General features: G+C 57.1%; 1 protein-coding gene across 1 annotated transcript in view; it reads right to left on the bottom strand.

The window, feature by feature from the left end:
- LOC142596819 (maestro heat-like repeat-containing protein family member 2B) overlaps window positions 1-26,289 on the bottom strand; it is a 33,415-nt gene extending 7,126 nt beyond the window's left edge. The window contains exons 1-34 of the mRNA XM_075727312.1: window positions 26,163-26,289; window positions 25,551-25,690; window positions 24,073-24,195; window positions 23,354-23,519; window positions 22,856-22,954; window positions 22,152-22,303; window positions 21,621-21,764; window positions 20,993-21,085; window positions 20,404-20,473; window positions 20,179-20,292; window positions 19,628-19,701; window positions 19,173-19,292; window positions 18,029-18,136; window positions 17,674-17,833; window positions 17,269-17,309; window positions 16,835-16,976; window positions 16,076-16,128; window positions 15,532-15,639; window positions 15,165-15,284; window positions 14,842-14,964; window positions 13,847-14,005; window positions 13,503-13,625; window positions 13,118-13,185; window positions 12,616-12,751; window positions 12,415-12,510; window positions 11,495-11,618; window positions 10,740-10,849; window positions 10,147-10,299; window positions 8,472-8,668; window positions 8,059-8,221; window positions 7,570-7,763; window positions 7,021-7,158; window positions 1,631-1,740; window positions 956-1,182 (exon numbers count right to left, since the gene is read on the bottom strand). Coding sequence (XP_075583427.1) covers window positions 956-1,182; window positions 1,631-1,740; window positions 7,021-7,158; window positions 7,570-7,763; window positions 8,059-8,221; window positions 8,472-8,668; window positions 10,147-10,299; window positions 10,740-10,849; window positions 11,495-11,618; window positions 12,415-12,510; window positions 12,616-12,751; window positions 13,118-13,185; window positions 13,503-13,625; window positions 13,847-14,005; window positions 14,842-14,964; window positions 15,165-15,284; window positions 15,532-15,639; window positions 16,076-16,128; window positions 16,835-16,976; window positions 17,269-17,309; window positions 17,674-17,833; window positions 18,029-18,136; window positions 19,173-19,292; window positions 19,628-19,701; window positions 20,179-20,292; window positions 20,404-20,473; window positions 20,993-21,085; window positions 21,621-21,764; window positions 22,152-22,303; window positions 22,856-22,954; window positions 23,354-23,519; window positions 24,073-24,195; window positions 25,551-25,690; window positions 26,163-26,289 — 4,275 coding nt within the window. The remainder of the gene's footprint in view (window positions 1-955; window positions 1,183-1,630; window positions 1,741-7,020; window positions 7,159-7,569; window positions 7,764-8,058; window positions 8,222-8,471; window positions 8,669-10,146; window positions 10,300-10,739; window positions 10,850-11,494; window positions 11,619-12,414; window positions 12,511-12,615; window positions 12,752-13,117; window positions 13,186-13,502; window positions 13,626-13,846; window positions 14,006-14,841; window positions 14,965-15,164; window positions 15,285-15,531; window positions 15,640-16,075; window positions 16,129-16,834; window positions 16,977-17,268; window positions 17,310-17,673; window positions 17,834-18,028; window positions 18,137-19,172; window positions 19,293-19,627; window positions 19,702-20,178; window positions 20,293-20,403; window positions 20,474-20,992; window positions 21,086-21,620; window positions 21,765-22,151; window positions 22,304-22,855; window positions 22,955-23,353; window positions 23,520-24,072; window positions 24,196-25,550; window positions 25,691-26,162) is intronic.
- Window positions 26,290-27,044: the final 755 nt, after the last annotated feature.

Raw genomic sequence — 27,044 nt, forward strand, 5'->3', positions numbered from 1 at the left:
CCCAGCCTACAGGCAGCGCCGACCACTCCGATCTTCTGGTCATGCCTGGCCCTCTCCTTGTGCTCCCCACTGGCCCTTGGGAGCTGGGTGGGGATCACTGCTGTGAAGCCCCACCCTGGGGCTCTGTGGATGTGGCGGGTGCTTGAAGGGACTATGATGCATTTGAAAGGAGAGTAGATGTTCAGTTATGTCTGAGGGTGACATGAACGACTCTCCTGCCTCTCCCTTCCTTGTGCCTGCTGGGTCCCCATTTCCTCCACTGGGACTCCAGAGTCCTTGTTTCCCTGCCGTCGCCTGGGTTTAGCACTTCTGCTTTGAGCGACTCCACCTTGGGTGATCTCTTACTTTGTGCGTCTCTAGTCACTGCCTGCCCCAGGCACACGCTGTCTATGGAGATCCCTGGGGTCTCCAGGCAGCTCCAGGTTTGCTTTCTCAAGGCCATCATCTGCATGGGTATGTCCTGGGTATGTACATCGGTGACTGCTCACCATCTCCATTGTAAGTAGACATTGACGGGTTAGTCTTAAATCCAGCCTTCGGTGTCTAAGAAGTCACAATGTGACACTGAGCTCTTTGCTCCTTAATCAATGAAGAAACAGGCCCTTTTGGGGAGCAGTTGCTCATGCCTGTTCTTGGCATCAGCTTTGGAAGATGAGCCCAACCTTTGTGCACTGAGGAGGTCACCCTATATTACAGAGATGCTATATGAGAGCCACCTCTGACCCAGTGTTAGATGTACATTTATATGGACGCCAGGTGAGAAAGAACAGGTCCATTCCTCAGTAGAAGTGAACTGAGTCTAAACATTTGTGTAGGAACAAAATAACCACAAATTACCACAAAATTATAATGATAGCAGCTACGATAATGATAATAAGAAGAGTAATGATGATGATAATCCTAATGATGAACATGATAACTAAAAAAACCATAGCATAGGCCTGGAATGGGATACCCTGGGAGTCATTTGTGAGGAGAGAAGTTTATCACTACTGAAAAACATCCAAGAAATCATTTTCCGAATGGCATCCTTGAGCTCTTTGTTCCTCAAGCTGTAGATGTGGGGGTTCAATGTTGGAGGTACCACTGAGTACAGAACAGCCATCACCGGCTCCAGCGATGGTGAGGAGATGGAGTGGGGCTTCAAGTAGGCAAACATGCCAGTGTTGACAAACAGGGACACTACAGCCGGGTGAGGAAGGCACGTGGAAAAGGCTTTGTGCTGTCCCTGCTCAGAGGGGATCCTCAGCACGGCCCTGAAGATCTGCACACAGGAGAAAAGAATGAAAATGAAAACACCCCAAGCTCACAAAGACACCAACCATAAGAAGCCCAACTCCCCTGAGGCAGGAGTTGGAGCAGGAGAGCTTGAGCATCTGGGGAAGTTCACAGCAGAACTGGTTTATGGCATTGCCTCGGCAGAGTGGTATTGAAAATGTATTAGCAGTGTGCAGCAGAGCGTGGAGGAAACCACTGCCCCAGGCAGCTGCTGCCATTTTGGCACAAGTTCTGCTGTCCAGGAGGGTCCTGTAGTTGAAGGGGTTTGCAGATGGCAATGTAGCAGTCATAGGCCATGATGGTGACAAGACACAGTTCTGCTGACATCAAAAAGGAAAAGACCTGGCAGCACATGCCAAGGGGATGACCCTGGTGTTGCAGAGGGAATTGGCCATGGACTTGGGGACAGTGGTGGAGATGGAGCCCAGGTTGAAGAGAGAGAGGTTGAGGAGGAAGAAATACCTGGGGGTGTGGAGGCAGTGGTTGCAGGCTATGGAAGTGATGATGAGGCCGTTGCCCAGGAGAGTAGCCAGGTAGATGCCCAGGAAGAGACAGAAGTGCAAGAGCTGCAGCTCCCGTGTGTCTGCGAACACCAGGAGGAGGAACTCAGTGATGGAGCTGCCGTTAGACATTTGCTGCTTCTAGGTGTGGATGACTATGGAAGAAAAGGCATTGAGAAGTTAGGGGAGATTTCTCTGAGCAAAACCTACTCTGCTTCTCAAAGAAATCCCCTAATCTGCTTCTCCCATTTCCAGGAACACCTTTGGCAGGTGCCTTTCATGAGCTTTGTTTAGGGCCAACTAAGGGTGTCTCTGGGAGCAGGGGGCTCTGCTGTGGGCTTTGGAGGAGACATTCCTGCCCTACACCAAAAGGTAAATAGGGCCATGGGGTGATCTCAGATCAAATCCACTTGTGATATCAAAAAGTTTTTCAGCATTGTCGCTCCCAAATCACCCAACCGTAGAGCAGAGCTTTGGGGATTTTGATTTGTTTATTTTGTCCTTGTTGCCCCACCACACCTGAGGAGTGTTTTAAGGCAGAAATCCCTGGCATTTCTGCTGCACTCCGAGTGAAACCTTGTGGGTCCTGAGAGGCAAAGGGGTTTTTCCCTTAGTGTAGAGTGAGATGAGCCAGTCTGTCCATCAGTCCTGTTCTCAGCTGCCCTGTGCTGGCACCTCTTTGAGCTGGAGGGTGATTGTACTCAGATGTTCCCCTGAAAAGAAAGTGGACACTACTGAGAGCAGAGGAACCCGGTTTCAAAGTGCAGATCTCCAGACTCTCCATGCCCACCTCATTGTACCTGAGCATGATCTCAGCTCTCCCCTCCCAGCCGGGGACACAGGGGGCTTATTGCAGCTGCCCACCTACAGCTGTCCGGCAGCATTTCCATGGCCTTAGCACCGAGGTGTCTTCTCCGTGGGCCTCCTACATAACACAGAGATGCTATGGGAGAGCTGTGCCCTTCTGGAGGGCAACCTGCAGCCCAGCAGCACTCCCAGGGGAAGTCAAATGTCCTAAAGATGGGGTGTCCTGAAAGGAGGGCCAGCTCATTCCAGTCCCCCACACTGCAGTGCCAACAGACCACAGGTTAGGTGGGGACAATCACAGCAGGGACGGGGGGGAAACATGCAGAAATGCCCCAATGCGCCTGCTGAGGGAGACAGGGCAAGGACAGAGATACAGGCATTTGGGGGTTTCTCCTCATCAGAGATCGGGATGCGAAGGAGGTGACTCAGCCTGAGACCCCATGGCTGTGAGGGCAGAGGCTCTGCTAGGTGGGAGAGGTGAGGGGGTTGCTCCAGGGCAGGTGTCTGCACTGCAGGGGATGGCAGGGAGGTGCTCGAATCCCCTCTCCCAAGGCATTTCTGGTGGTACTTCCCTCTACCTTATTGCCCATGTCTCTACAGCCTGGAGCTGTCCCTGCTGTTTCTCTGTCCCCATGTCTCTGCCCTGGCTATGTTCACAGACCCCATCCCACCTGCTGTGTGCTCAGCTCTGCCCTTCAGACACCTCCTGGCAACAAGGCACTCCCCAGGGGCATCTCTGTGTGTGCAGGTGTGAAGGAGCAGCTCAGACAAGTCCTAACAAGAGCTGGGGTCTGAGTGCCTTCTTCAGAACAGAGAAATAAATTCCCATCTCCCACTGCCCACCCAGACAACCAAGAGGAGAATCCTCAAAGCACAGACACCTGCCCTTTCAGGTAACCCCCACCTTGATCTTCCTCTTCAAAACTGCCCTCAGAAATGTCCTGGGGGTGATGTGGAGCTGTGAGCAGGCCTGGCCCATGCAGCACTCTCTCGACAGCAGAAGGACCCTGCCCTGCTGCGGGTTGCTCCTTCCACCCACAGCTTGTCATCACAGCACTGGGAGGAGCTCCCCAGGCAGGCTGAGCGCTGACCCTGGCAGGTGGCAGAGTCCTGCCCCAGCACACAGGCCCCTGGGGTGCAGGGACCCTGCTTGGAAGGACAGTCCTGGGCACCCCTGGATGTACACCCAGCTTCACACCCCTGCAGCTGTACCCGGCAGAAGGCAGCTGTCATGTCTTGTCCCTCTGATGATGCAGCAGGGAAGCCTTGCTCAGCAGCACGTCTTCCTACAAACTGGATAAACTGTGAGGGTTGTTCTGACAGATGCTTTGGATGTACCAGATTTTGGAGAGCCCTCCGGGATACTCATGTGCACTGCCCTGCAGCCAGAGTCCTACCATGTAAAGACCTGTGAAGATTTCTCCCACACTGAGAGCCCAGCTGTCCTTCCACCAACCTCTCCCTGCCTCATTCCTCTCCCCTCACTGCCTGCAGGCACTGCCCTCAGCCCTGCTGCACTTTGCAGGGGAGCTGCTCCTGGGCAGAGCTGTCTCTCACAAGCACTGCCCACTTGCTATGAGCTCCCTCCATCCCAGGAGCCCGGCCCAGCTCAGCAGCAGAGGACCAGCCAAAGCAGCCACTTTCTGGGCTGCCTGGAGATGTCCCAGGGGCTCTAGGGCTGACAGCTCCTGAAAGGCAACAGAGTCACCTTTGGGGAATGGACTTTTTAGCTGACTGAAATAATCGCCAATTGTCCCTCTCTGAAGAGTGGAGAGACACTGATTCCAAAAGTGTGGTTTGTCCTATCAGGGCATGGATGCCTATGAGAAGTATAAATGTTCCCCTCTGGACACTGACATTCTGACCCCTAACGACAAGGACACACAGGCAGTGACAGGGAGGTGTTGGTTGGACCCTGCGCCAGGCAGGAATTCAGCTGAAGCAATGCAGGCATCTCCTCCCCAGCTGGAAGCCTTTGGGCTGAAGTGGGATTCAGCTCCCCCCATGCACCCCACAGACCCACAGTGTTAAGGGATGTCAAGACTGGCCACCACTTCCAGCCACTCCAGCCCAGGACCCCTCCTGCCATGCCGCTGGAGCCCAATACACACCAGTACCACCCAGTACAGTCGTGCCTGGCTGCTGGAGCCCAGCCTGGGGATCTGGAGTCTTTGTGCAGGCTGAGGGATTCAGCTGCCACTTTTCTGCTTGCAGGTGGTAACTAGTAGCGAAGCTGACCACGCATCCGAGAGACAGACAGACACACACACACACACACACACGCCAACACACACACACACACGCCAACACACACACACGCCAACACACACACACACACGCCAACACACACACGCCAACACACACACACGCCAACACACACACACGCCAACACACACACACACACACACGCCAACACACACGCCAACACACACACACACACACGCCAACACACACACACACACGCCAACACACACACGCAGAGGACACTGATACAGCCAGTCACACAGACTGCCACAGATGAGGTGCTGCCGTCAACAGCACCCGCATGCAGGACTCACATAAAACACAGCCAGCCACGTCCCCTCCTCCTCTTGGGCTGGCAGAGACAGGAGGTCACTAGTGCAGGCACACACGACACTCTCTACGTTCACAAGCATACAGATGTTCATGGATCCCCTGCGTACTGGCACAGCCCCTCTGTCCACTGGTACCTCTGCCCAGATCCCAGCCCTCTGACCCACCCCATGGGTCCGCTACTCGCCAACTGGTCCATCTTCGTGCTCCCTGCAAACAGGCAGCACTCACACGTTTCTCCTGCAGGCACCCCACACTTGCCAATCTCCCCAGGTGCTAGCACAGACCCTCTGCCCACCTGATACCTCAGCCTAGACCCAAGGCCCTGCAAGTCACCAGCTGGTCCAGCTTGAAGTCTGCTGGTGGATGCACACGCACACCCCATGCACACCAGGTTTGGGGAAGATAGAGACACTCACAGAGCCTCTCACTCACCTCACTCATGCTGGTCTCCCCCAGTAGGTGGTTTACAGGATGTACACCGTTCCTGCCACAGAGCCTGGTGGTCAAGACCCCCACTCGCTCCTGTAGCTGCACTGAGAACCCCTACTCACTCCACGAGCTGCACTGGGACCCATGCCAGTAGCTGGCACCACAAGCCAGGGGTGCCTACACCCCCTGGTTGACTCCAGTAGCTGGCACCCAGTCCACCCATGCCAACCCCCCAATAGCTGGCACATAGTCCTTTCAGTTTGCATGCACACAGGATAGAGAGCGAGATGACACAGAGAGATTGTTAAGAAAAGATTTAACAAGAAGATACGAGAAGACAGGACAGACATCATCTGTGTCCTGCTACCAATTAGTTGTCTCTGGAGAGACTCTGGCGTCATCAGGTCATCCGTCATCTGAAACTTCTTCAACAAGATTAGAGGGGACAACGCCTCTTGTGCCATTGGTCAGCTCTGCTACATACCAGCCCTCTCCATCCACATCTCCAAAGATGTAAACATATTGTCCAGCAACTAGAGGAAGCACTAGTTCAGGCAGCTCATTGGGACCATCAAAAGGATCATAGCTCTATTGAGCTACGAATGCTCGAAGCTCTGCTGGTTGTTTTCTCACAGCCTCCAGGAGGATGCACTCCTTGTCTGCTCCCAGGTTAGCCTGGCATGGCCTGGAAATGATGTGGTTGGATCTTTCTCCTTCCAGCTGTTCAAGTTCCTGAAATAGTTTCTGGTGTTGTTCATTTAACTTCTGGTACCGATCATTCAGTTCAATCAGCTGGGCTCGAAACAGTTGCAGGGTTTCTTTGTGTTCCCTGTGTACTTCTGCCTGAGGCCTCTGCAAATACTCGCTTTCCTCCTCTTTCCTCTGGAGCGCTAACTTTGTCTCTCCTGTTCCTTCTCCAGCTGTTGACTTCCTTCTGCCATTTCTCTCATGGCTTTCAGTTTGCGCTCTGCCTCTTTCAGCTGGGTTGGAAGACAGATGTTTGTCTGGATGGCAGAATCTCACTCCTCTGCCGCTTGCGCTAGTGAGTCTGGTGAGCTAGACATCCCAAGCAGCAGTATCTCGGCAAAACCCCTCTGAACCCTTCCTTCCCCACCCCCTGCCTTACCTCAGCAAAGAAAGCTGTAGCACTCACCCGCAGCTTAACTGAGGAGGAATCCAGCCATGGCAAGAGGTTCCTCACCACACAGGGGGAGATGAGCCCAGCATGGAGCAGGACGCTGTGCAGGGGACACAAGCGAGGGACACACAGTTGCCCAGGAAGGCCGGGTCTCCAGAATTCACTTGCGCTGACACAGACGCTATTCTTTTGCTCAGGACAGCTTCCCAGGCACACTGGAAGGGTCCCAGCAGCCATTTCCCTGCGCACAGCTCCACAGAAGGTGGCCAGATGCATCCCTGGGGCTCTTACCTGCTCAGGAGACACACCCCCTCAGGGTGAGCCAGGGGGTCTTCCAGGCGAGCCCACACTGCCCAATTCATGAGCAGCCGCATCCATTTCTGCACCATGCATTTGCCTAGCACCAACTCTATAGCTGAAAGGAAAATCCTGGCACAAGAAACAAAACACAACAAATCAAAATAACACCACCACCACAAACCCAAAGAAATCTCAAATCACAGCAGGTTAGGGGAAGACTTATCTTTAGCAGAGCTAAATACCCCTGAAATGATGCTTCATAGCCTCCAAGACTGCAGCTAACAACACTGGCATTTTTGTCATGCCCCAAACCCACTGAAGCAGAAGAAAACCCATACCCCTAGACTGACTCCATGCTAGATACTCCTGCCTAGGAGCTGGAGTTTCTCCATGAAGGAACAGAAGTAAACCCAACCATGACTACTGGTTTCCACATCTAGGAAGCGGGGCAGGTGAAGCTCTCCCTCAGCTCCACAAAGGCACATGCCTTGGTGAGGGGAACTGAAGCCAGCCCCTCCATCTGCCCCTTCAGCTCCTTACCTGCACGGCTTCTCTTCAAGCACCTGGCCCTCAAGGAACAGTTGTCTCCAGCTGCTTATGGGGGAAAGCAGCCTCTCCTCACCCAGCGTTTCCCTGGCCCACCTCATGAGGCTGGGAAGAAGGTGGGGAAGCAGTTGCCTGAGCTCCTCTGTGCTCCTCAGGGCAAGCACCACCTCGGAGATGGCACGGGTGATCTGCAGAGAAACATGACCAAGAACCACCTGTTCAGGCAAGGCCTTTTCCCACCAGCCTGGTTCCCCTGCCTGCCTGGGGCAGGGGGGTTACTGTCCACAATTGTCACTTCTGTGACAGCCTTGTGGCTCAGGAGCACAAAACTGTCCCGGCTCCCCACACTCCTTGAGGCCAGCCCAGCACAGTGCCCTGGGAGTCTCCACGGGCATCCGCAAAGGGCACCTGACTCCCTCGTGCCAAGATATGAGTTAGAAAGCAGATGCAAAGCTGCAGAAACGTGTGTGCCATTGAACGTACCGACAGAGTCTCCAGAGCAGTCTGACGGCTGTGCCGCTCACAAGCAGAGGAGTGAGTCCCCAGGTGGTTGTTTCCTGCTCTGTTTAGTTTCTCTACTAAGCACCTCAGGATCTGAATCCCAAGGATGCTTCTTCCCAGGCTCCTCCACAGCTCCACCATGTCACTGCAAGGGAAGAGACGTTCACCCCTGAGCCCATATCCTCGCAGTCCTGCAGTGCCCTCAAACCTCCTCACCTGCAATGGGGCTTACAATGCCCCACTCACAGCAGATACAAGCATGCAGTCTTGCAACACTCAAGACTGTTCAGGCAGAAAAAAAAGACCTGCTTCTCAACTGCCCCCCCCCCCCCCCCCGCCCCCGCCAGTACAAGCAAGCTGCAGGGTCTCTGACTACAGTGGGGAAGTGCACATACCTGTCCATAGGCAGACCTTTCTGCAGGAGACTGCTGATCACAGGCTCATGGTGAAAGCGGGCGAGAAGAAACACCATATGGAGCAGGAAGGGCCTGTGGGTGCTCTGCTGCATGTAGGTGTAAAGGGTGTTCAGGATTTTTGGCACCTGAATGAAAGAAGAGGAGAAAGAAGGGCTCAGTGCCTTCTTTATCCCCTCCTGCGGGGCCCAGACACAGTCATTCAGCACATGAGCAATGCCTGCTCCGTCGACACAGAGTCCAGATCTAGCTCGAAACCTCACTCCTTCCACCCTGCCTGACCCTGGCTCATGTCTGGAGCTGAGCCTGCTCTTGGCAATAGCGCACACGCATGCACACACGCGCACGCACAGATGCATGTGCTCACAGGCAGAGCCTCAGTCACTGCACGTGCCTGGGCCCAGATGTATGAGCAGCTGCGTGCGCTGTGTGCACACAGAGGACATGGACACATTTCACACCCAGCACTTAAATAGCTCTCCCCATGTGTCTGTAGCAATGCAAGAGCAAAACCAAACACACTCTTGCAGGGCCTGTGCAAGGGCATGTGACTCCTTCCGGAGGAACCCAGTTCTCCAGGGACACTATTCCTTGCCTCTGCCCTCCTTTCCCAAAACTCCAATGCCGTCGCTACACAGAGGACCATCCCCTGAAGAAAAGGGTGTTTGTTGGAGCCTTTCACAGCTAGAAGCCGTGGTCATGATAAAGACAAAGAGGCAGCCAGTTCCCTCATCCCGTGGAAGAGCCCAGCTTCCCCCACAGCTGCCTACCTCTGGCCTGTGGTGCAGACACAACCCACTCTGTGCCTGGGGAAGTAGCAAGGGGTGACCCCGCAGCCCATGGATGCGGCGCTCTTGCTGCCTGGAGCGGCCGCTGGCTCTGCAGGGATGGCACAGGGATGCCCTGCCCTGCCTGTAACAGGAGCTGCCTAACAGCTGGGTGAGCTTTAGCTCAGCTGGGCATGATCCTGTGGGCTGCCACCCATGATTGCCATCACTGTGACCGACTTCTGTCAGCGGCAGACAGCCACTGAGCTAGTCCGGGCTGAGCAATGTGCTGGTGGCCCTAGAGCCCAAGTGGAGCGCAGCAGAGCACAAATGGAGGAGGAGAACAGGAGCCTGGAAAGGGCAGGCACAGCATGAGGCCAGAGGCTCCCAGGCTACAAACAGGCAGCAACTGGTGGCTAAAGGAAGGTCACCGTGCAGGCTGGGTAACACCACAGCCAGGGAAAGCAATGAGAGCAATGAACAAGTACCCAACCTGTGGAAAACCTAGCATGCCCAGCAATGCTCAGAGTAGAGACAATTTGCAACCAGTGAAGAAAGAGCAGGGTGAAGTGGGTCCCGGGGCAGGGAGGACTGACAGTGACCCTGAGGAAGGGGAAGAATGGCAAGGGGCAAGGTTGGTGCCTCCCAGTGCCTCACTCATGGGAAGGAGCTGAACCAACAGGAGACTTTGGACAAGAAGTGCCCATATCCTTTGTCACCAGCTGGAGCAGACACCAGCAGCAGGTGCTAATGCATGACTCAGACCATCAGTAGCCCCTTGGCTCAGCACACAGGCAGCATTCCTTGAGCCCATGGCAACTGCACAGGGTGTAGTGCAACAGCCAACAGGAGAAAAGACAAAGTCAAATGGAAAAAAAGGTCTCCTTTACCTCCTGGAGTATTTCCTTTCTGCATTCCACCAGGAAGATGAACACCCACTTCCACACTGCTCTTGCACGTGCAGGTGTGACATGCAGCAATCTGTCCAGGATGGCAGTCAGAAAGTCCGTAGCCTGTGCTGGAGGGATGCATTTGCTAACAGCCTGGAAAGAAGTCAGGAACAGGAGAGACCGCATCACAGCTCTGCTCCAGCAATTCGGAAAGGAAAGCAAACTTGACAGGACTGTTAGTTCAGCAGTCATGGAGGGGGCAATCACTTGATCCTCCGGCTGTGCATACAGTGCTGTTTACATCTGATGCAGCTAACCAGTTTGGAAGTGCCTCCCCCCATGTTGTTTGCTCATATACCAAATTTGTATTCTGACAAGAGCACTCACACACGTGTGCGCACAAACACACCCATCATGGTATCTACTCCAGCAGGCCTAGAGGACAGTCTTGTCTCAAAGCCTCCTGCTACTTGCTAACAGCAGCCGTTCCAAACAGCTCACTCTGGAGACAGTAAGAGACTCTGGAGGGGAGCAGGGAGACATGCAGGAGGCCAGGAGCCGAGCCCCCACCCCGCTGGTCTGGGGCCAGTTACCTTTGCTAGTTTGGTACAGGTCTCCACCAGAGTCTCGGTGTCTGGGCTGTTCAGTGCCTCACAAAGGCACCTGATCTCATCTGCCTGAGGCACCACCTTCATGGTCTTGGCTGGAACAAACACCAGGAGAAAAGAGGAGTCACATCTACAGAAAACCCAACCTCTGGCCCCAGGTACCAATAAAGGAGAACCCAAGTGGTGGCAGTGAAGGCCACAGGGAAACCCAGGGCTCCTGAACTCGGTGCAGCAGGACTTCCTGACCCCAATAAATGGCTGACAAATCCTGGGCTGGAAGGAGCCCTCTTCCTCCTTGAACTGTTTGCTGGGACTTCAGGGATTCAGCAGCCTCTGCTCCCAACAGCTGTGTCCCCTACGTCACCCTCTGAAATATCAGGGCCCTCATCCAAGTGAATTGTCTGACCACCATCTGTCTCTCCTTGAATGTGGAGGGAGACAGTCCCCAGCATTGGTGACAACGTCCTGCTCTCAGACAGCAGTGGGGGAAGGCCCTGACCACCCAGCCTCACACATGCCCCAGGGAGGTCGGACTCAGCGACCCTCTCCCAGAGATCCTTCCTGAGATGGCCAGGGAGGCAGAGAGTTAACAGGGTGGGGGCACAAAAACATCTGAGCTCATTGACTCCCCCTTCCTTCCCTGGGACAGGGCCTGGCCCCACGGGACCCCAGTGGTCACCAGACCAGGAAGGGAGGGAGGATCAGGCTGAGCAAGTCTGGGAAGCGCCCGCTCTCCTCACCTTGCATTCGGAGAAGGTAGCTGAGGCAGACCCATGCCTTCTTGCGGGACGCGGCCAGGCAGTCGTTGGTCAGAGTCCCCAGCAGTCCCACCAGGGAGCCAAACTGCTTGCAAGGATGTCCTCTCTGCAGGGGAGAGCAGCAGGAAAAGGGTAACAGGCAGACCCAGCACCTGCTCGCCTCTACCGCCCATCCTGCTCCCTGAGCAGCGACTGGGCAGAGGGGCAGGCAGAAGGGCTGCCCCATGATCCCAGGAGCCCCGAAACCCAGCACCCAGTTGGGCAGGGCTCCCTTCTGGGGCCACGAATGCTGGGAAGAGGGCACCAGAGCACGCAGGGGATCCCTACTTACCATGAGCTCAGATTGCTCCTTGCAAGCTCCCAACACATGGGCACAAACCTGCAGGGCTCTCTCCCGCTCCCATTCGTTGGCTGAGGTGAGCCAGCCTTTCAGGACCTGAGGCAGGGTGCATCTCTCTCACAACCGGCATTTTTCTCTCCCTGAGATCCCCCCCCCCCCGTCCTTCTCTGGCCCCTTCCCAGCACAGCCCCTGGCCCTACCGAGCACTGGCACTGCAGCCTCCACTGCCTTGCGCTCTCCAGCCACCTCTGCCCTGAGGCAGGTGTTGCTTCCCTGCCAGCATCTCCCCTCCCCGGCCTTCCCCCAGGCTGCTCTTTCCCAGCTCAGGGCTGGCTCTTGGCTTTCCCTCTGGCAGGGCCTACTTCTCTGCCTGTCCTGAGGCTGCAGTGGCCAGGTGCTCCCACCCCCCAGCTCAGCCCCTGGCCCCAGCCTGATGCACACTCTCAGAGCAAAGAGCCAAAGCCCCACTTTCCCATAGGAAAGGCATCCACCTCCTATCACCCTCTAAAGCCTCGATTCTCTGCCCCTGCAACACTTTCCCTGTTGCCCCATGACTACTCACATGGACCACGTCATCAAAGCAGGCAGAGGTCTCCTCTGCCTCCAGAAGGGTTTCTATAAGATGCCCCAGATCTTCCATGCTTCTCCTGTGCAGAACCTGAAAGCAGGAAAGGAGAGCTGAGTTTCTGCATCATGGGGACTACCAGTGCGCACTGAGGTGGCATCCTGACCCAGAGGTGGGCAGGCAGTGGCCAGTGGGTACCTGCATGTTCACCGCTGCCCTCACTATCTTCCTTCTCTTGTTCATCCGCTCCTTGGAAGGATAGGACAAGACACTCTGGCAGCACACTGCCAGCAGGTTGCAATTTTCCGCCCTGCTCAGAGGTGGCCTCAGCTTGCTGGCCAGAGGAAAAAGGAAGAGAAAAGAGAAAGGAGATTGACTAGCTCTCTCCAGAGCGGCTTAAAGCACAACTGGGTTCCTCCTAAACAAGGGCCCTGTATCCAACACCCCCAGCCCATGCCAGCAAGCACTGCCTTCAGCTCCAGCAATTCCTGCCACATCCCAGGCAGCAGGCAACCTCCCACCCGCAGGTTAAGGGGGCTCCCTGGAGCTCCCTTCTTTTGGAGACACCCAAAATGGGGAACACCCTCCCACTCCACAGCCCCAGCAGCTCCCGGCCCCATGCTCAAGGCCACTGGGGCTGTCCCAGCCAGCTGGGATGGAGTACAATGGGAGTCCCCAGAGCCCGGGGAACAGACCTCACCTCAACTCCTCCAGGGCCTGAAACACTCCATACACTAGGGAGCCCCAGGGCTCCCCCTTTATCCAGTCCTGCAAGTCCCAGAAAGACAAATGCAGAGTTGGCAGCAGGCAGAGACAGGGGACAGCCCTCCTGCCTCCCCTGGGGACAGGCTCTGTTGCCAGGCCTGGGCAGACACTGCCCCGTCACCCCCACGGATCCCCAAAGGCACCACAGGAGCGACCCTGCTCCGCAGCCAGCTAGCACCAGCACCCAGCAGCCCCACTGGCTCAGGACACAGCTGCAGGAGCTCGCATGAAGTCAAGAGTCCATCGTGCCTCTGGGGAAACCAGTCTGATGGCACAGCCCAAAACCCCCCCATGTGACTGCCCTGGCTACGGGCGCTCACCAGCAGGGTCTGCGTTGCCTCCTGCTTTGAGGAGAGCTCAAAGTTGCTGCAGTCGCCCACAGCCTGGATGGCACAGCTGACCTCAGTGATGCTCTGCACCAGGGCGAGCTTGAGCTGCAAGTCCTGAGGCCAAAGACAGAAAAGCACCCCTTGAACTCTTTGAAGGGCTGAGAGGTGAGCGTGGGCAGGGGGAACCAAAAGGGGGGGTTGGATCTGTACGTTGAGGACAAACCCTTCCTTGGGGGATCTTTAGAAAAAGACCATCCATCTCGGTATGCCCCAGCCCCTAGGGGCTGGAGCTGGGGCACCCAGGCATCCCCGCCCTGTGTGCTCCATGCTCCTACCCTCTGTTTGGCTCTGGAGAGCCGCAGGATGTTGCCCATGATTTCTTTATCCACACGGGTGAGCAGCTGCTCCTTGGGGGCATGCAGCGCAATGCCGCTGTAGGTGTGCATGAGAGCAGCGCGAATGCCCTGGGCTTTCTCCTTCTTCCACCGCTGTACCTGTGTTGACAGAGATGCCCTGAGACATCAGCCCCGAGACTCCTGCGGGCTCCTGCAGCAGGCCCTGCTCCGGCACCTTCACCAGCTCCTTGTTTCCCTGGGCACCTCCCAGCAGCTCCCCAAGCTGCTCCTTGAGCTGCGGGAGCTCCGGGACTGGGAGCTGTTCCCATCCTGCAGCTTGGGTTCTTGCATGGGGATGGGGAGGAGGGTGCAGCCAGCATTGCACACGCTGCTGGCTGTTTTACCACTGATTTGAGAGGTCAGGGAGCTGTCTGGAACCTTTCAGTGGAAAGGTATCTGACATCGCTTGTCATGGTCCTGCTCAGAGATGCCCAGCCTGTGCAGGTCAGTGGCGCAGAGGAGCCCAGTCTGCTTGCCTCCCCAGACCAGGCTGCACTGCTCTCTCTGCAAGGCCGTGCCCTGCCCAGAAAGGTTTCCCCACAGCCCCCAGGTGGGGAGCAGAGCCAGCGAGACCTCACCAGACTCCTGCTCCTGGCCCTCAGCTTTGAGGAAGGGACAGAGGGTCACACTGTGCCCACCCCATCTTGTTGCTAGCTCCTGCTGAAGTTCAGTCAGGGGCAACGTGGCTGCCAGCAAGGAACCACTGCAGCTGCCCCAGCTGGGTGGCTCTGATCCACCAGGTGTCAAAGCCCATCGTTTCCAAAGACACCTCAGGGGCCCCAATGCCAGGACGTCCCCTCTGAAAAACAGGTCTCAGGTAGCTCTTACAAGAGGGCTAATCTGAAGGCAGCTGCCCCGGTTTGGCTGCTGCAGGTGTGGAAGTGGAAATAAGGCTGAAAAAGGAAAGCCAAGCAGCAGAACCCTGGAGCCTTTACCTTCCAGCCCGTGGAAGTCTGATAGAACCAGCCTCTGGTGAAAGCAGCAGAGAACATAGTCACTGTGTCCAGGACCAAGTGGAAGTGGCTCTCGGCAGCATGGGACACAACAGAAATCATTCCCTGCAACCACAGAGAAACAGAGAGTTGGCTCCAGCCCATGCACTTGGCTGTGGCCAGTGACAATAGCCTGACAAGATGTTGCAGCAAGGGGGAAACGGCAGCGATGTGGAAATCAAGGAGATATGGAGCTGGGCCAGCAGCAGCCCGCCCTCTCCCCCAGGAACAGGCAGGGCATGCTCAGGACATGAGCATCACCTCACCTGGGCCTCAGACAGCTCCACAGGGCTTGTCTCCTGGAGGAACCTCAACACCTGCCCTTGGACGTGTCTGAGGTCCCGACAAGCTGCCAGCGCTGTCCCAAGAGCCTTGTACAGGAAAAACTGAAAGAGAAGAGGCCAAACCCAAGATGCAGTCACGGCCCGACCCATCAGGAGAGGGCTGGCCCCAGATGGACCCAACCGCCCCAGGAGCAGGCAGGGCCGGCTGCGGTGTCAGGCTGTAGCCAGCCACTGGGGCAGCCTGGGGAAAGTGCCTTTTGAGGGTGAGGGAACAGGAAGCAGTGAAAACCGCCTGTGTGGGCAGAGCAGTGGCGCCAGCCCCAGCCCTGGCACGGGGCAGGAGACGCACCTTCTCCCAGGAGCTGGGGGCAGAGCTGCCCAGCTGCTGGCTCAGCTCCTGGCTCAGGCCCACAGTCCAGGCCTTGTCCTCAATGGGCTCCAGCGATGCTCGCAGGAACTGGGGTGAACAGGAGAGGAAGCGAGTGTTCCCCTGCCCTTGGCCAGGGCCCTTTCCACACTCGTATGTCCCGGGATGCTGCTGGGGAAGAGCTGCCGGGAACAGCAGTCTCTTCCCCCACCCCACGCTCTTTTCGCCAGCCTCCCTCTTCCTCTAACACCTCAGGCGAGACCCCCCAGCACACCAGACATAGAGGAGGAGGCAGTGCTAAGGCACGTGCCACAGCGTTAGAGGGCATTAGCCATCAGCCATGGCACGTGTGCAGACAGCAGCTCCTCTGAGCGGGCAGGCACCTACTGCGGGGGGAGGCACAGGGTGCTCATGAGGTACCCCCACCTCCTGCTGCCTACACAAGCAGCCCCGAGCTTCCTCCCACAAGTTTGTCTGCTCCCTCTTCTCCCCCTCTATTTCTGACACCCCCGCAAGGATGCTGTACCTTAAGCACACGGTGCTCCCACTCTGCAGAGTCCACGGAGCTCTCGGTTTTTCCTAGAAAGCAAGAGGAAGCAAAAGCTCTTGCTGCTATTTAAGCTCACACCAAAGACAAGCCCTGTGGTCTCCTCTGCGGTCAGACCGCCCAAAAGTCCCAGGCCATCAGGCTAGAAGGCACCTACATCAAAGTCTTTGTGAGGCCAAAGACACAGGAAGGATCCCAGGGGCATCTGTCAGGGCCACTGATTCAAGCTGGGGAAGGACATACTGACCGCAGCTGATCCCCACTGCTTGACGGCAGCTCCCAGAACAACTCCGACCACTGAGACACAGCACGCACCAGCAACACGCATTTTCTCCTTAATGACCCACCGCTTTCTGCCCATTTGTAGCCCTTCTCCCAGGCTACTGCCAAGGACGGCTGCTACAAACCTGGCCTGGCCTGGGGACTTGGTCCTCCAAAGCCAAGGCCTGCACCCGCTCCAGGAGCACCAGTCCTGTCCCTCCCCCAAAGACCATCCTGGGCAGGACATGGAGGTGCCACCAAGACCTGCCATCCAAGGAGACATCAACGGCCCCACCCATTCCCTGGGCTGAATTGACACCAGGGGTCAGCTGCCCCCAGCCTCAGTGCTGGCTCCCTGGAACAGGAAAGGCAACAGAGCAAGTCCTGGGGACATGAGGACAATTCTCCTCCATCACGCTGAGAAGCTGCATTTTCCTCCCCCCACCCCCAGCCTCTCCCTCACCACCCGCACTTTACCTTCCAGGTACTGCAGCAGGAGGGGGATCTCAGTCGCCCACACTGGCCCCAAGGCTCTGTGGATCCAGCCGTGGAGAGCCTGCAGCAGCTGCAAGGCAGCGACCGTGCGTTCGCTGCTCGCGTAAGGAGCCGCTGCCACCACCTAGGCAAGGGCAGGAGAGAAGGGTCACTCCTGCTGCCAGAGCCACAGCTTCTCCCGGGAGGGAGGGAGGGAGGGAGCCTGGTGCCACTCGGCCAGCAGCAGGCAGCCGATGGCTTCACCTGGGGTGCTGCCAGCCCCAAGAATGGAGTGGGATCCCCAATGGGCTCGGGCAGGCTCGGCATGCTGCCTCCTCCTCGGGGGCTCCCAGCACTGGCCTTAACAGCACATCCGCCCTGGGCTCTCCCACCACCCCTGGCCAGAAAAGCTCTTTCCCCAGGGCCCCACTACTCACCAGCAGTCGAGTCAACAGGGCCTGGGGAGCCGGCAGCTGGGCTGCGGGGAGGAAGAAAGGCTGGGTGAGCCGACAAGCCCCCACCGTGCTCTGCCCCGTGCACCTCCGATGCCCCACACAGGGCTGAGGGCTGCGAGCAGCTGCACTGCCACAGCGCTGGCCCGGGGGGGCTCCCCAGGGCTGCCCAGCATGAGATGAAGGCAGCTCATGGCCAGGAATGAGTCCTGGCTCACCAGCAGAGTGCTGCGAGCAGGAGAGCCAGGCCTCTGCACCGGGCAAGGTGCAGCAGCACCTGCTTCTACCCTTTGGTTTTCCTGGGCTCCTGCTCAGGGCTGGTGGGGTGCAGGGAGACACAGGCTGGCCCGGCCCCTGGCCAAACCCAGCCGCACTCACTGGGGCTCCTACCTTGCTCCTGGGAGTCCATGCCATCCAGATCTTCCTCTTCTTCCTTGCACCCTGCTCTCTCCCATCTCTCAACTAGGGCTCGGAGACAGCAGGAGAGCGGGATCAGCATGCCGCTGTACTGGGCTGGCACCACATACTGCAGCAGCCTTGGCCACAGGAGCTGCAGAGAAGCAGCGGGCAGTTTGCCACATTGGCATTTCCACTCAGCTCAAAGACAAAAAGGGTGGTCTGCGTTTCCCTGAGCCTTGTGCACTTCAGCACACATGAGGGGAGAGGTTCAGGGCATGGGGGTGCATGAGGAAAAACATCCCGAAGGCAAGAGGAAGCCACAGCAGCAGGGCAGAGGGTGACTTACTTTGGTCATCCCTCTCAGAGAGACATCCAGCGAGCTCAGGATGTCCATGCACAGGGCTTGAAGAGCTCCATCCTCTTGGGTTTCGCAGGCAAAAAGGCCTCCTGCCACCTGTAAGACAGAGTTGGCAAAATCCCCATTACTCTCGGCTCCTGACTGAGACAGCTCAGGCACAACTCACCAGTGCTCCTGTGCCAGCCTCCTGGCAGCACTGATCTCCTGAAAGGGGAACAAGGACAGCCGGACCCAGCTCAAGGACCAGGTCCCGGACCCTGGGAAGGACTGGAAGCCTGGGAGCAGAGAGCGACGCTGCTTGTCTGCACAGTCCCCCAGGGCCTAAATGCTGCTCTCATGCCAGCAAAGCAGAGGTGAGGAACGTGCCCTTCAGCATTGTTGTAACTCGGTGCCAGCCCTGGCAGGAGCACGCTCAGCCCGACAGATGCAGAGGAGCACGCAGAAGCCCTTTCCTTTGCCCTGCTCCCAAAGCAGAGCCTCCCCAAGCCTCAGAGCAAAGTGACACACACAGATCTCCCAGCTAGAGGGAAGCTTCAGCCAGAGGGAAGATCCTCAGCAAGTCAGTGGGAGGCTCAGCCATCCCCAGCTTTCATCTCCTGGGCACCCAGCTGGAAATGCTCATGGAAGGGATGGCCAAATGGCCTGTCCCCTTGCCAGAAGGGATGCAGGCCCCCAGACTGCTATTGGATGGGCAGGGTGTGTTTTGGAGGGCTAGGGCACAAGAACACCACAGAAATCTCCTCTAGCCAGGCCCACCTGTCTGCACTGGCTGTGTTTTGCTGATTGTCCATGAGCATTTAAGGATGAAGGATGTCCTGTCCCTACCAGCCCCTCCCTTTGCAAGGTGGCTTTGCAGAAGGCGCCTGTGGGCACAGCTCAGCCCATGGGGTGTGCAGGCAGCCCCACAGTCCTGGGTGGCATGCCCGGGTGCAAACCCACATCATCCACTGACATCTCCACCAACATCAGCACAGACGCCCACAAGGAACAGCCATTGGGAGGCCACTCCGATGGCAGTGCCAACCCTGATGGCCCTGCAGCGTTGAGCTCTCCATGGCCAAAGATGCTTGCAGGAGCTCTCAGCGCAGTCAAGGCACCGGTCAAAGCTCTGAGTGTCCTGCTCTGCCCTTACCAGTCTGCCCGAGGTCCGTCTGAACTCGATGAAGATGTGCCCCACCACATCCCATGCCCAGCGGCTCTCAGAGCCGGAGCTGAGCAGCTCCCTGATGAACTCCAGAACTGCCCTTCGCACCTGCCAGGAGAGAGTGCGGTTACGATCCTCCTGTTCAAAATCCAAAAGGAAGATGCCTTTGCTTGGGGGCAGCCTTTGTGGCTCAGGGAGAGATGATGAGTGCACGGCAGCAGCTTTCACTCCTGGCACCAGGGCTGGGCTTTAGCACCAGGCTGGATGGGCATTTGCCCCACAGAGCACAGCAACCTGCCTGCTCCACTCTGCCAGCTCTCCCCGGGGAGGAGCCATCACCCACCACCTGGGCGACGTGCTGGCGCTTTCCCAGGCACTCCAGCTCTGCCCCGAGGGTTTCTCTGCCTCCCCTGGTGGCACTGTCCCTTCCCAAACCAGCTCACCTGGGCACTGGGGTTGTTGCACACGGATCGCACGGCCTCCACCACCTGGGGCAGCTTCTCTCTTGTCGCAGGTGCTGGAAGACATACAGAGAGGTGTGCGTTGAGGCACAGCCTAGATGGCAGAAGGGATCCCTTGAAGATACCAAGTTTTTCGCACACCAACGGGACAGAAAAGTGGGGTCTGACTGACTTCACAGGAGGCAGTGGCATAGCCAGAGCAACTCTGTTTCTACAGGCACAGCTATTTTATAGGGACTGAAAGCTATGGTAATACAGAGGAGAAGACAAATGGCGTGGATACAAGCAGCTCCTGTGCACACCAGCCCACCCGCCAGCCTGCCCGTGTTACTGAGCTTGGAGCATCGTCCCTGGTGTGCCGCCATTTCTAACTGCTGGGGGAGTGCTTGAGCCTTGTTGCAGGGTGCCAGCTCTGCTGGGGGAGCTGCTCTTTGTAGCTCCTTTTGGGTGCAGGTGCACCACTTTCAGCCCATTCCTGCTCTCAGCCCAGCAGCCCCAACCCCTGCCTTGTGTCCCTGGTCCGTGGCACTGACCATCAGAGTGGGCCAGGGCTCCCAGCAGGCCCAGGGCTGCCACGCAACTGGCTTCGCTCCCACCGCTCAGCTGGGAGTGTAGAAACACAACCGTCTCCTCAGGGCAGCTTTGCGCTGTGGGGAAGAAATCACATTCTGCATTAGCAGGCAGCTGCCCCTGACCACCAAGGACAGGGAGAGAGCTGCCATGGCACGGCGGGGCATCGCCCAGCCTCCTCACCTTACCCTGCAGCATGATGCAGCGGGATAGCACTGCCTTATGGGCTGGGCCAGGCTCCTTGGTCACATCAGAGAGCTGTGGGAACAAGGTCCATTTTAGAGAAAGTCACATCAGTGTTGACAGGGACTGAAAAGAAACAGTGCTCTCTGCTCGCCTCTCCCAGGGCACTCTGGGCACAGGATCCACAGCCAAAACCCAGCCCACACCACAGTGGCCCCGGGCACACACAGAGGTTTGCAGCAGCCCAGGCTGCCCAGGAGCTGAGACTGAGCAGCGTTAAAAGGCTGCCCTTAGGGTGCCAGCGCTCCAGAGTCCGCCTGCAACTTGGCCAAGAGGGAAATTGCTGTGGGAACCGGGCTGCCCCTCAGGCCCATTCCAAACAGCCAGGATCAGGCCTCCTGCAGCCTTAAGGTGGCACCTAGGTGACAAATCCTGGCATCCTCCTGGCCTGCAGGAAAGTCCTGGCGGAGGGACACCCTGCCAGGTTCTGCCCTGTCCTGCCCTGCCCTGCCCTGCCAGCCAGCAGGTCTTTCCCCTCCATGGCAATCAGGTGTGCAGGCCCCAGGCTGGCGGCAGGGCGCAGGCTCCCCTTACCTGGCGGTGCACAGCGGTGCTGATGGCAAGAGCTGTGCCCTGTGGGATGGGCGTCTGAACTCCCTCCAGTATCTCCAGGACATAGCTGAGGCTCTACAAGAGAACAGGGGAGGAAGAGGAGGCTAAAGGCACCTGGGAAAGGAGAAACCTAGCACATCTGGGATAAGGGGAGTCCCTAGCACCAGCTCCCAGGGAAAGCCCCAAACCCTCCTAAATGGGGCTTCTTGCTTGCAGCATCAGGAGGGTCTCTTTCCTCTGAACAGAGCCCAGTGTTGACAATTCAGTTTCCCGGCACTTCCCACTCATCAGACCTTGCCCTTCACTGGACAGGATTGGACATGGCCCTGGGCGTTAGGGCAAAGCTCTTTCCGCACACAGAGCCCCAGGGAGGTGGCAATGCCTCATTTCCTGAGAAGATGAGCCACAGGGACTCTTGCCTCTCTCGTGCCCCCCTGGGTTTCTCTTTTCTTGTCCAAAGAGCCCAGGAAGCCTCAGGCTTCCTCTGATCTCCTTGTTCCTTCTCTAAGGGCGTCCCAGCTCCTCCTGGCACCCCACAGCTCCCCAGCACCTCGTGGCACTCTCATAGATGCCCCCCAGGAGCCACGCTGAGCCTTGCGCAAGACCTCACCTTGGTGACCCGGGAGGTGTCTCGGACCTCCTGGTATTGGTGCAGGAGCCAGAGGAGCTGCTCACAGGCATGCTCTCGGTGCTGCTCCTCATGCAGAAGGACCCCCATCATGGCAGCCACTGCCCCGAGGACAGCCTGCTTGTCCTGAAGAGAGAAGGGAGAGGCTCTGCTTAGAGGGCTGAAGGTCTGCCTAGTGCTCAGCATCCCCTGGACACCAGTCTGTCCTTCCCACTGGGAGGGGTTTCCTTTCCTTTCTGCCCTGCAGGAGAAGGGCTCACTCCAGAGAGGAAAGAGCACTTCCCCATGCTGATACCCCACCCTTCCTGCAGAAAGGCCCCAGGACTTGGCTGCTTCCTGCCAGGGAGCCCCTAGTCTCAGGCACGGTGCCGACAGGCTCCTGGCTTGGGGTGCCTTGTCACTCAGACCACTCCCTCCCCTCGCCCCTCTGCTCGCACCCAACTGAGCACAGACAGACCCACCAACGTGGATGTCTCTGCTGTGGACCCAGGCGTGGAAAGCAGCACTTCTCACCTCTTCATCCTTGCAGTCCAGCCGATTTACCACCACATAGCGGAACACCGGGTAAATGGCTTCACAGAAGTGTGCTACCCCCTTGAGAGGGAACGGGCATTGCTCCCGGTTGCCAAAGTATGTATTGACTGCTTTTGACCATTGCTCAAGAACTGCACCAGGAGAAAGGAAAAGGGAGCATGTGAGAGTCTGCAGCAGGGACGGTCCCTTGCATCCACGCCCAAGCCTGCTTTAAGGACAGTCCCAGGCTCCAGCAGGGCTCAGCCCAGGACCAGATCTGGATCTGAGGGCAATCTGTGCTCTTGAGGCATCTGGATTCAAACACCCCATTGTTTCGCTCCTCCTCGCTCTTGCACCTTCTCCTCCTCAAATGGCCTGTTCCCCTCCAGCATTTCTCACTGCAGCCCCTTCCCTTCCCCACACACATGCCCTTTCAGAGCACGGATTTTAATCCCAGAGGAAAGCAGGGGAACAGAAGCCATGGAAAAGGACCTAGGAGTTCCTCTGTGCAGCGCCACCATGTCCTGCCCTCAGGAACCTCCTGGGCTTCCCCTCTCCTTCTGCATACTCACAGGAGTTTGGGAATACCAAGGCTTGACCTCGCTGCAGGCTGCACCCACCATGTTCCCTCTGAGATCCCATGAAGGCATTGAAGGCCACCCCAGCCCTGCCCCAGGGGCCCCGGCCAAGGAGCTGACACTCACCACTGCAGACAACGTGCAAGATCTGGCCACTCCCCACCTGGCTCAGCACAGTGCGCAGGGCGAGCAGCGTCATCCCCATGAAGGGGATGCACCGCAGGGCTGCAGAGAAGGCAGGGACAGAGGGACCAAGGTCAGTGATAGACATGGGAGACTGGGGTCGATCTCTGGCAAGGCTGGGGCTGCTGGGCCATGCAGGGCATGCCAGAGGGCATGGGGAGGGCTGCCTTCCCCAAGGGGAACACAGGAAAGCCCTTTGGGGAAATGGGGAGGAGAGTGGGGGACAGACACCCCACGGGTTTGTTTCCAACAGGTGCCCACCCTTCAGGAACTGGGATTGGGCTGGTAAGGCAGAGCTGCCAGCTGGCCCTGGCTTGGAGCAAGGAGGCACAGCAACTCCATAGCCCCCCAGTTCAACACAGAGTGTTTAGGGAGGGGGAGGATCCCTTCTCGCTATTATCACAGACCCCTACCCAAACCAGGAGGCCGAGGGTGCCGTACCATAGCTGCGGGCCATTTTGCCCAAGGTGAGGAGCACAGTCTCATCAGGGACCTTCCCCATGGCCTTCAGGTGGCTCTGGAGCTCAGACATGACAAAGTGGAAGTGGGAGCGGGCCAGAGCCACCAGGACATCGCTAGCGGCCGTCTTCACATCACCTGTCACACCCTGCAAAAGCATCACAGGCTAAACACTCCCAAGAAAAAGGCTGAGGCATTCAGACAGGCTGAATGACCCCATGTCCTCTGTGAAACCCCTTGGGGCAGCTGTGCTCAGGGCCAGGCAGCTGCTGCCTCTTGCTCCCTGGGGTAGGCGAGTAGCTCCCTTGCAAGACAAGGGAGGCATTTCCCCGGCACAGCCCCGTGCCACTGGCTCCTCTCCATGGAGATGCCAGGAACAAATTGTTGCAGACTTGAAACCCCCCTGGGACCTCTCTGTGGGGCTGGTGGGTTCCCATGGCTCTTCCTCAAGGCAGGAGGAATAACCTTGAGCTTGAACCCAGCTCTCTCTCAGTTAGAAACAGCCCCAAGTCCGCGTGTCTGCACAGCTCTCTGCATCCCCTCGCCAAATTCCCTGTAATGACGAGTCCCCAGAATCTCTTCCCTTAGGACCTCCGCTGGGTCTGAATAACCACGGAACATCTCTGCGCCACTCTGTATTTCCCCCCAAACCAGGGGCAGAGGCAGGCTGCTTTGGTGGCCTTGAAAGAGGACAAGCTCACCTGGGCTGCTCGCATGTCACTGGATGCCTCTGCTATTAGGCGGTTCACGACACCGCTTGTCAAACAGCCATCATCTCCCTGCAAGATCCTCTCCAGCTCCCGGTATGTCTCCACTCGGTCACCCTGGGGACAGACCACAAAGGGGAGTGATGGGACTTGCTTTGCCCTCTTTTCCAGGGAGCCACGAGAGAGACCTGCTGCCCCCCAAATCGTCTGTGTGACATGGGCACGAGGTACGAGCTGCAGGCATCAGTCAGGACAGCCATGGGCAACACTAAGATCTTCCGCAGCGCCTCTGATGCTAGCAGAGAGCCAGATAGGGAGATCAACTCCACCAGGGTAAATGGCCGTGCAGGAGCCAAGGAAGTCACTCCTGAGGATGGGGGATGGTGGAGGTCAGAGGGAAAGTGCCAGGCGAGGAAGGGTGTGACTGTTCACTCAACTCCTGCCTAGGTTTTGGCTAACCCAGCTCATGCTAAGGCCTCATGTATACTGGGAGCAGCACCATTAGGTCAAAGCAAGAGCACCATATAGGCAGGGCAGGCGGCCAGAAAGAGCTAAAGGGCCATGATGCAGCCATTATCACCTGCAGATTGCTGTCTGCGGCAGGCATTGTCTTTTGTCTAGCAGTTTCCTCAGAGTCCACTACTTTATGGAAATGGCATAGACCAAACCTCCAAGCTGGAGGGTATAAAACATCAGCTTACTCAAAAAGCTTTTGAAGCGGATCCAACAGCAGCTGAGCGGCTGAAGCTTTCATGCTTCCTGGTGTGATAGAGGGGATCCCTGCACTGTGACGGAGGAGGGATGAGCCCTCTCACCGTCGGCTAGGTAACTAATTCTTTTTTTTTGCTCATAGGTGCACTACATTAACAGTTATGGGTTGTAAGTTTTGAAACTTATGACTTGACCGGTTAAGAAGTGAATTCATGTGATAGACTAGTCTGGGCAAAAGGGGATTGAGCACCCCTGTTCATCGAGTTCATGTAGTGTATTTCTTAATGAGCTCATAAAATAAAATTTAGATCAGGGAGTATGTTGTCCTGTAAATTTGAGAGCTCCAAAGAGACTGTGACAAAGGGGAAGGCTTGGGAACGAGACCATGGCCCGAGGAGGGGAAGCCACGAGCACTCTGCACCTTGGGGCACAGCATTGCTCCTCACACTGGCAGGAGCACTGGTGCTGGGACAGTTCCCAAACCAAAGCTAAGGAGGGGCCTTGGACACTTGGACAAAGGTGCCGGAGAGATGCTGAGATTTATGCCAGAGGCTTTGCCTTGCCCAGGAGTGTGCTGCGAGCTCCTGGGGAAAGGAGTGGGGAACAGTGGCCTTAGTCCAGCTTGAGCAGCAGGATTAGCGCCTGGGGACAAAGAGCCTGCAGGAGTGCAGAGGTGCCGTCAGGTGAAATCCCCCTCTGCCCTGGCTCCCTGGGGAAGCCAGGGGCAAGGAGGGGAGCCCTCAACCCCCGCCCCGCCTTACCTCATGGTCTTGCAGCTGCTTTAGCAGAGAAGTCCCAACGGCCGCAAAGGTAGTGACGGCCGCAGGGACAGTCCCTGTTGCCCTGCCTCCATCCTCAGAATGCACAGGTCTGGCCTGGGAACATATGCATGGGCACAGAGCTGGAAGAAAAGAAAGAAAAGTATTGCTGGCTGCAGGGCTTCACACCAAGGAGGGGTAAGGAGGCAGGAGGGCAGTCAGTGGGATGATGGGAGAGAGTCTTCCCCGCACTGCAGCACTGGGAAGACCACCTTGGGGGACTGGGCCCATTCTGGGCTCCCCAGTGACAGAACAGCAGCAATGTGCTGGAGCAAGTTCAGTGAGGGGGCCCCAAGCTGGAGAGGGGATGGACATGGGGCTCTGTGAGGAGAGGCCAGGAGGGCTGGGCAGCCCCAACAAGAGACAGCTAGGCCAGGTTGTCTCTGAGCAGTCCCCAGCTGCCCCATGGAGGGCAGGGAGAGGATGGAGCCAGAGCCCTCTCAGAGGTGCCTGGCAGCAAGATGAGAGGTGATGGGGATGCAGCCCCTAGCACCTGGCTGGGACAGACACTGCCTCCAGTAGGCGTCAGCCCCTAACCTCCCACCAGCCCCTCACCTCTCAGCACTCTCATCCTCCTCATGGCAGCAGGATCTCCCAGATCAGTGCACTGCTCTCTCTGGGCAAAAGCCATGAGAAACTGGGGCAGCACCAGCCCCAGGAGGAAGATATAGAGCCTGGCCATTGTGACCCCCCTGTGGGGCGTGGCACCTCACAGAGGGCTGCTGTGACACAAGGTCACAGGGACACATGCTGGGGACACACCATGGGGCAGGGACCACACACGGCAGCATCCTGGGGACCCCCACAGGCCCAGAAATGCAGGATTTCCCCATTCTCCATCACTTGAATTCACTCATGGTCCTCAAATAGCTTTAGCAAAGACTTTCTGCAGACAGCCCTTCCCAGCTCTGTCCTTGATCCATGTCCCCCTCCAGGAAGCCATCCCTGGAAACATTCAAGGTCAGGTTTGACAGGGCTCTGAGTAACCTGATCTAGTTGAAGACGTTCCTGCTCATTGCAGGGGGATTAGACTAGATGAGCTTTAAAGGTCCCTTCCAACACAAACTATTCTATGATTCTATGACCTGAGGCAACGTGGTCTCAAGGGGACTGTGGTGGTGCACACACACCACCCCCCCACGCCTTATTCCTCTTTCTCTTCAACCGCTTTATGATCTCAGGAATTCCAGGCCACTATTTTTGTGTAGCGAGTTAGTCAGTTAAGCGCCCCTTAATTGTACCAGAAACTCCTACATGGCTGAAGCAGAGAGCAGCCCTGTCCTTATCAAAATCTTTGTATTATCGCTAACAGGGGAAGTGAGAACAGCTACCCCTGACAGACTTGAAACAGAGTGGTATCATCGTTACTGGAATTCCAGCAACTACTGATCTGAATTGTGGCTCAGATGGAAATTTACTGGTGATTAAAGTCAATCA

The sequence above is a fragment of the Pelecanus crispus genome, unplaced genomic scaffold, assembly GCF_030463565.1.
Source record: "Pelecanus crispus isolate bPelCri1 unplaced genomic scaffold, bPelCri1.pri SCAFFOLD_100, whole genome shotgun sequence".
NCBI lineage: Eukaryota > Metazoa > Chordata > Aves > Pelecaniformes > Pelecanidae > Pelecanus > Pelecanus crispus.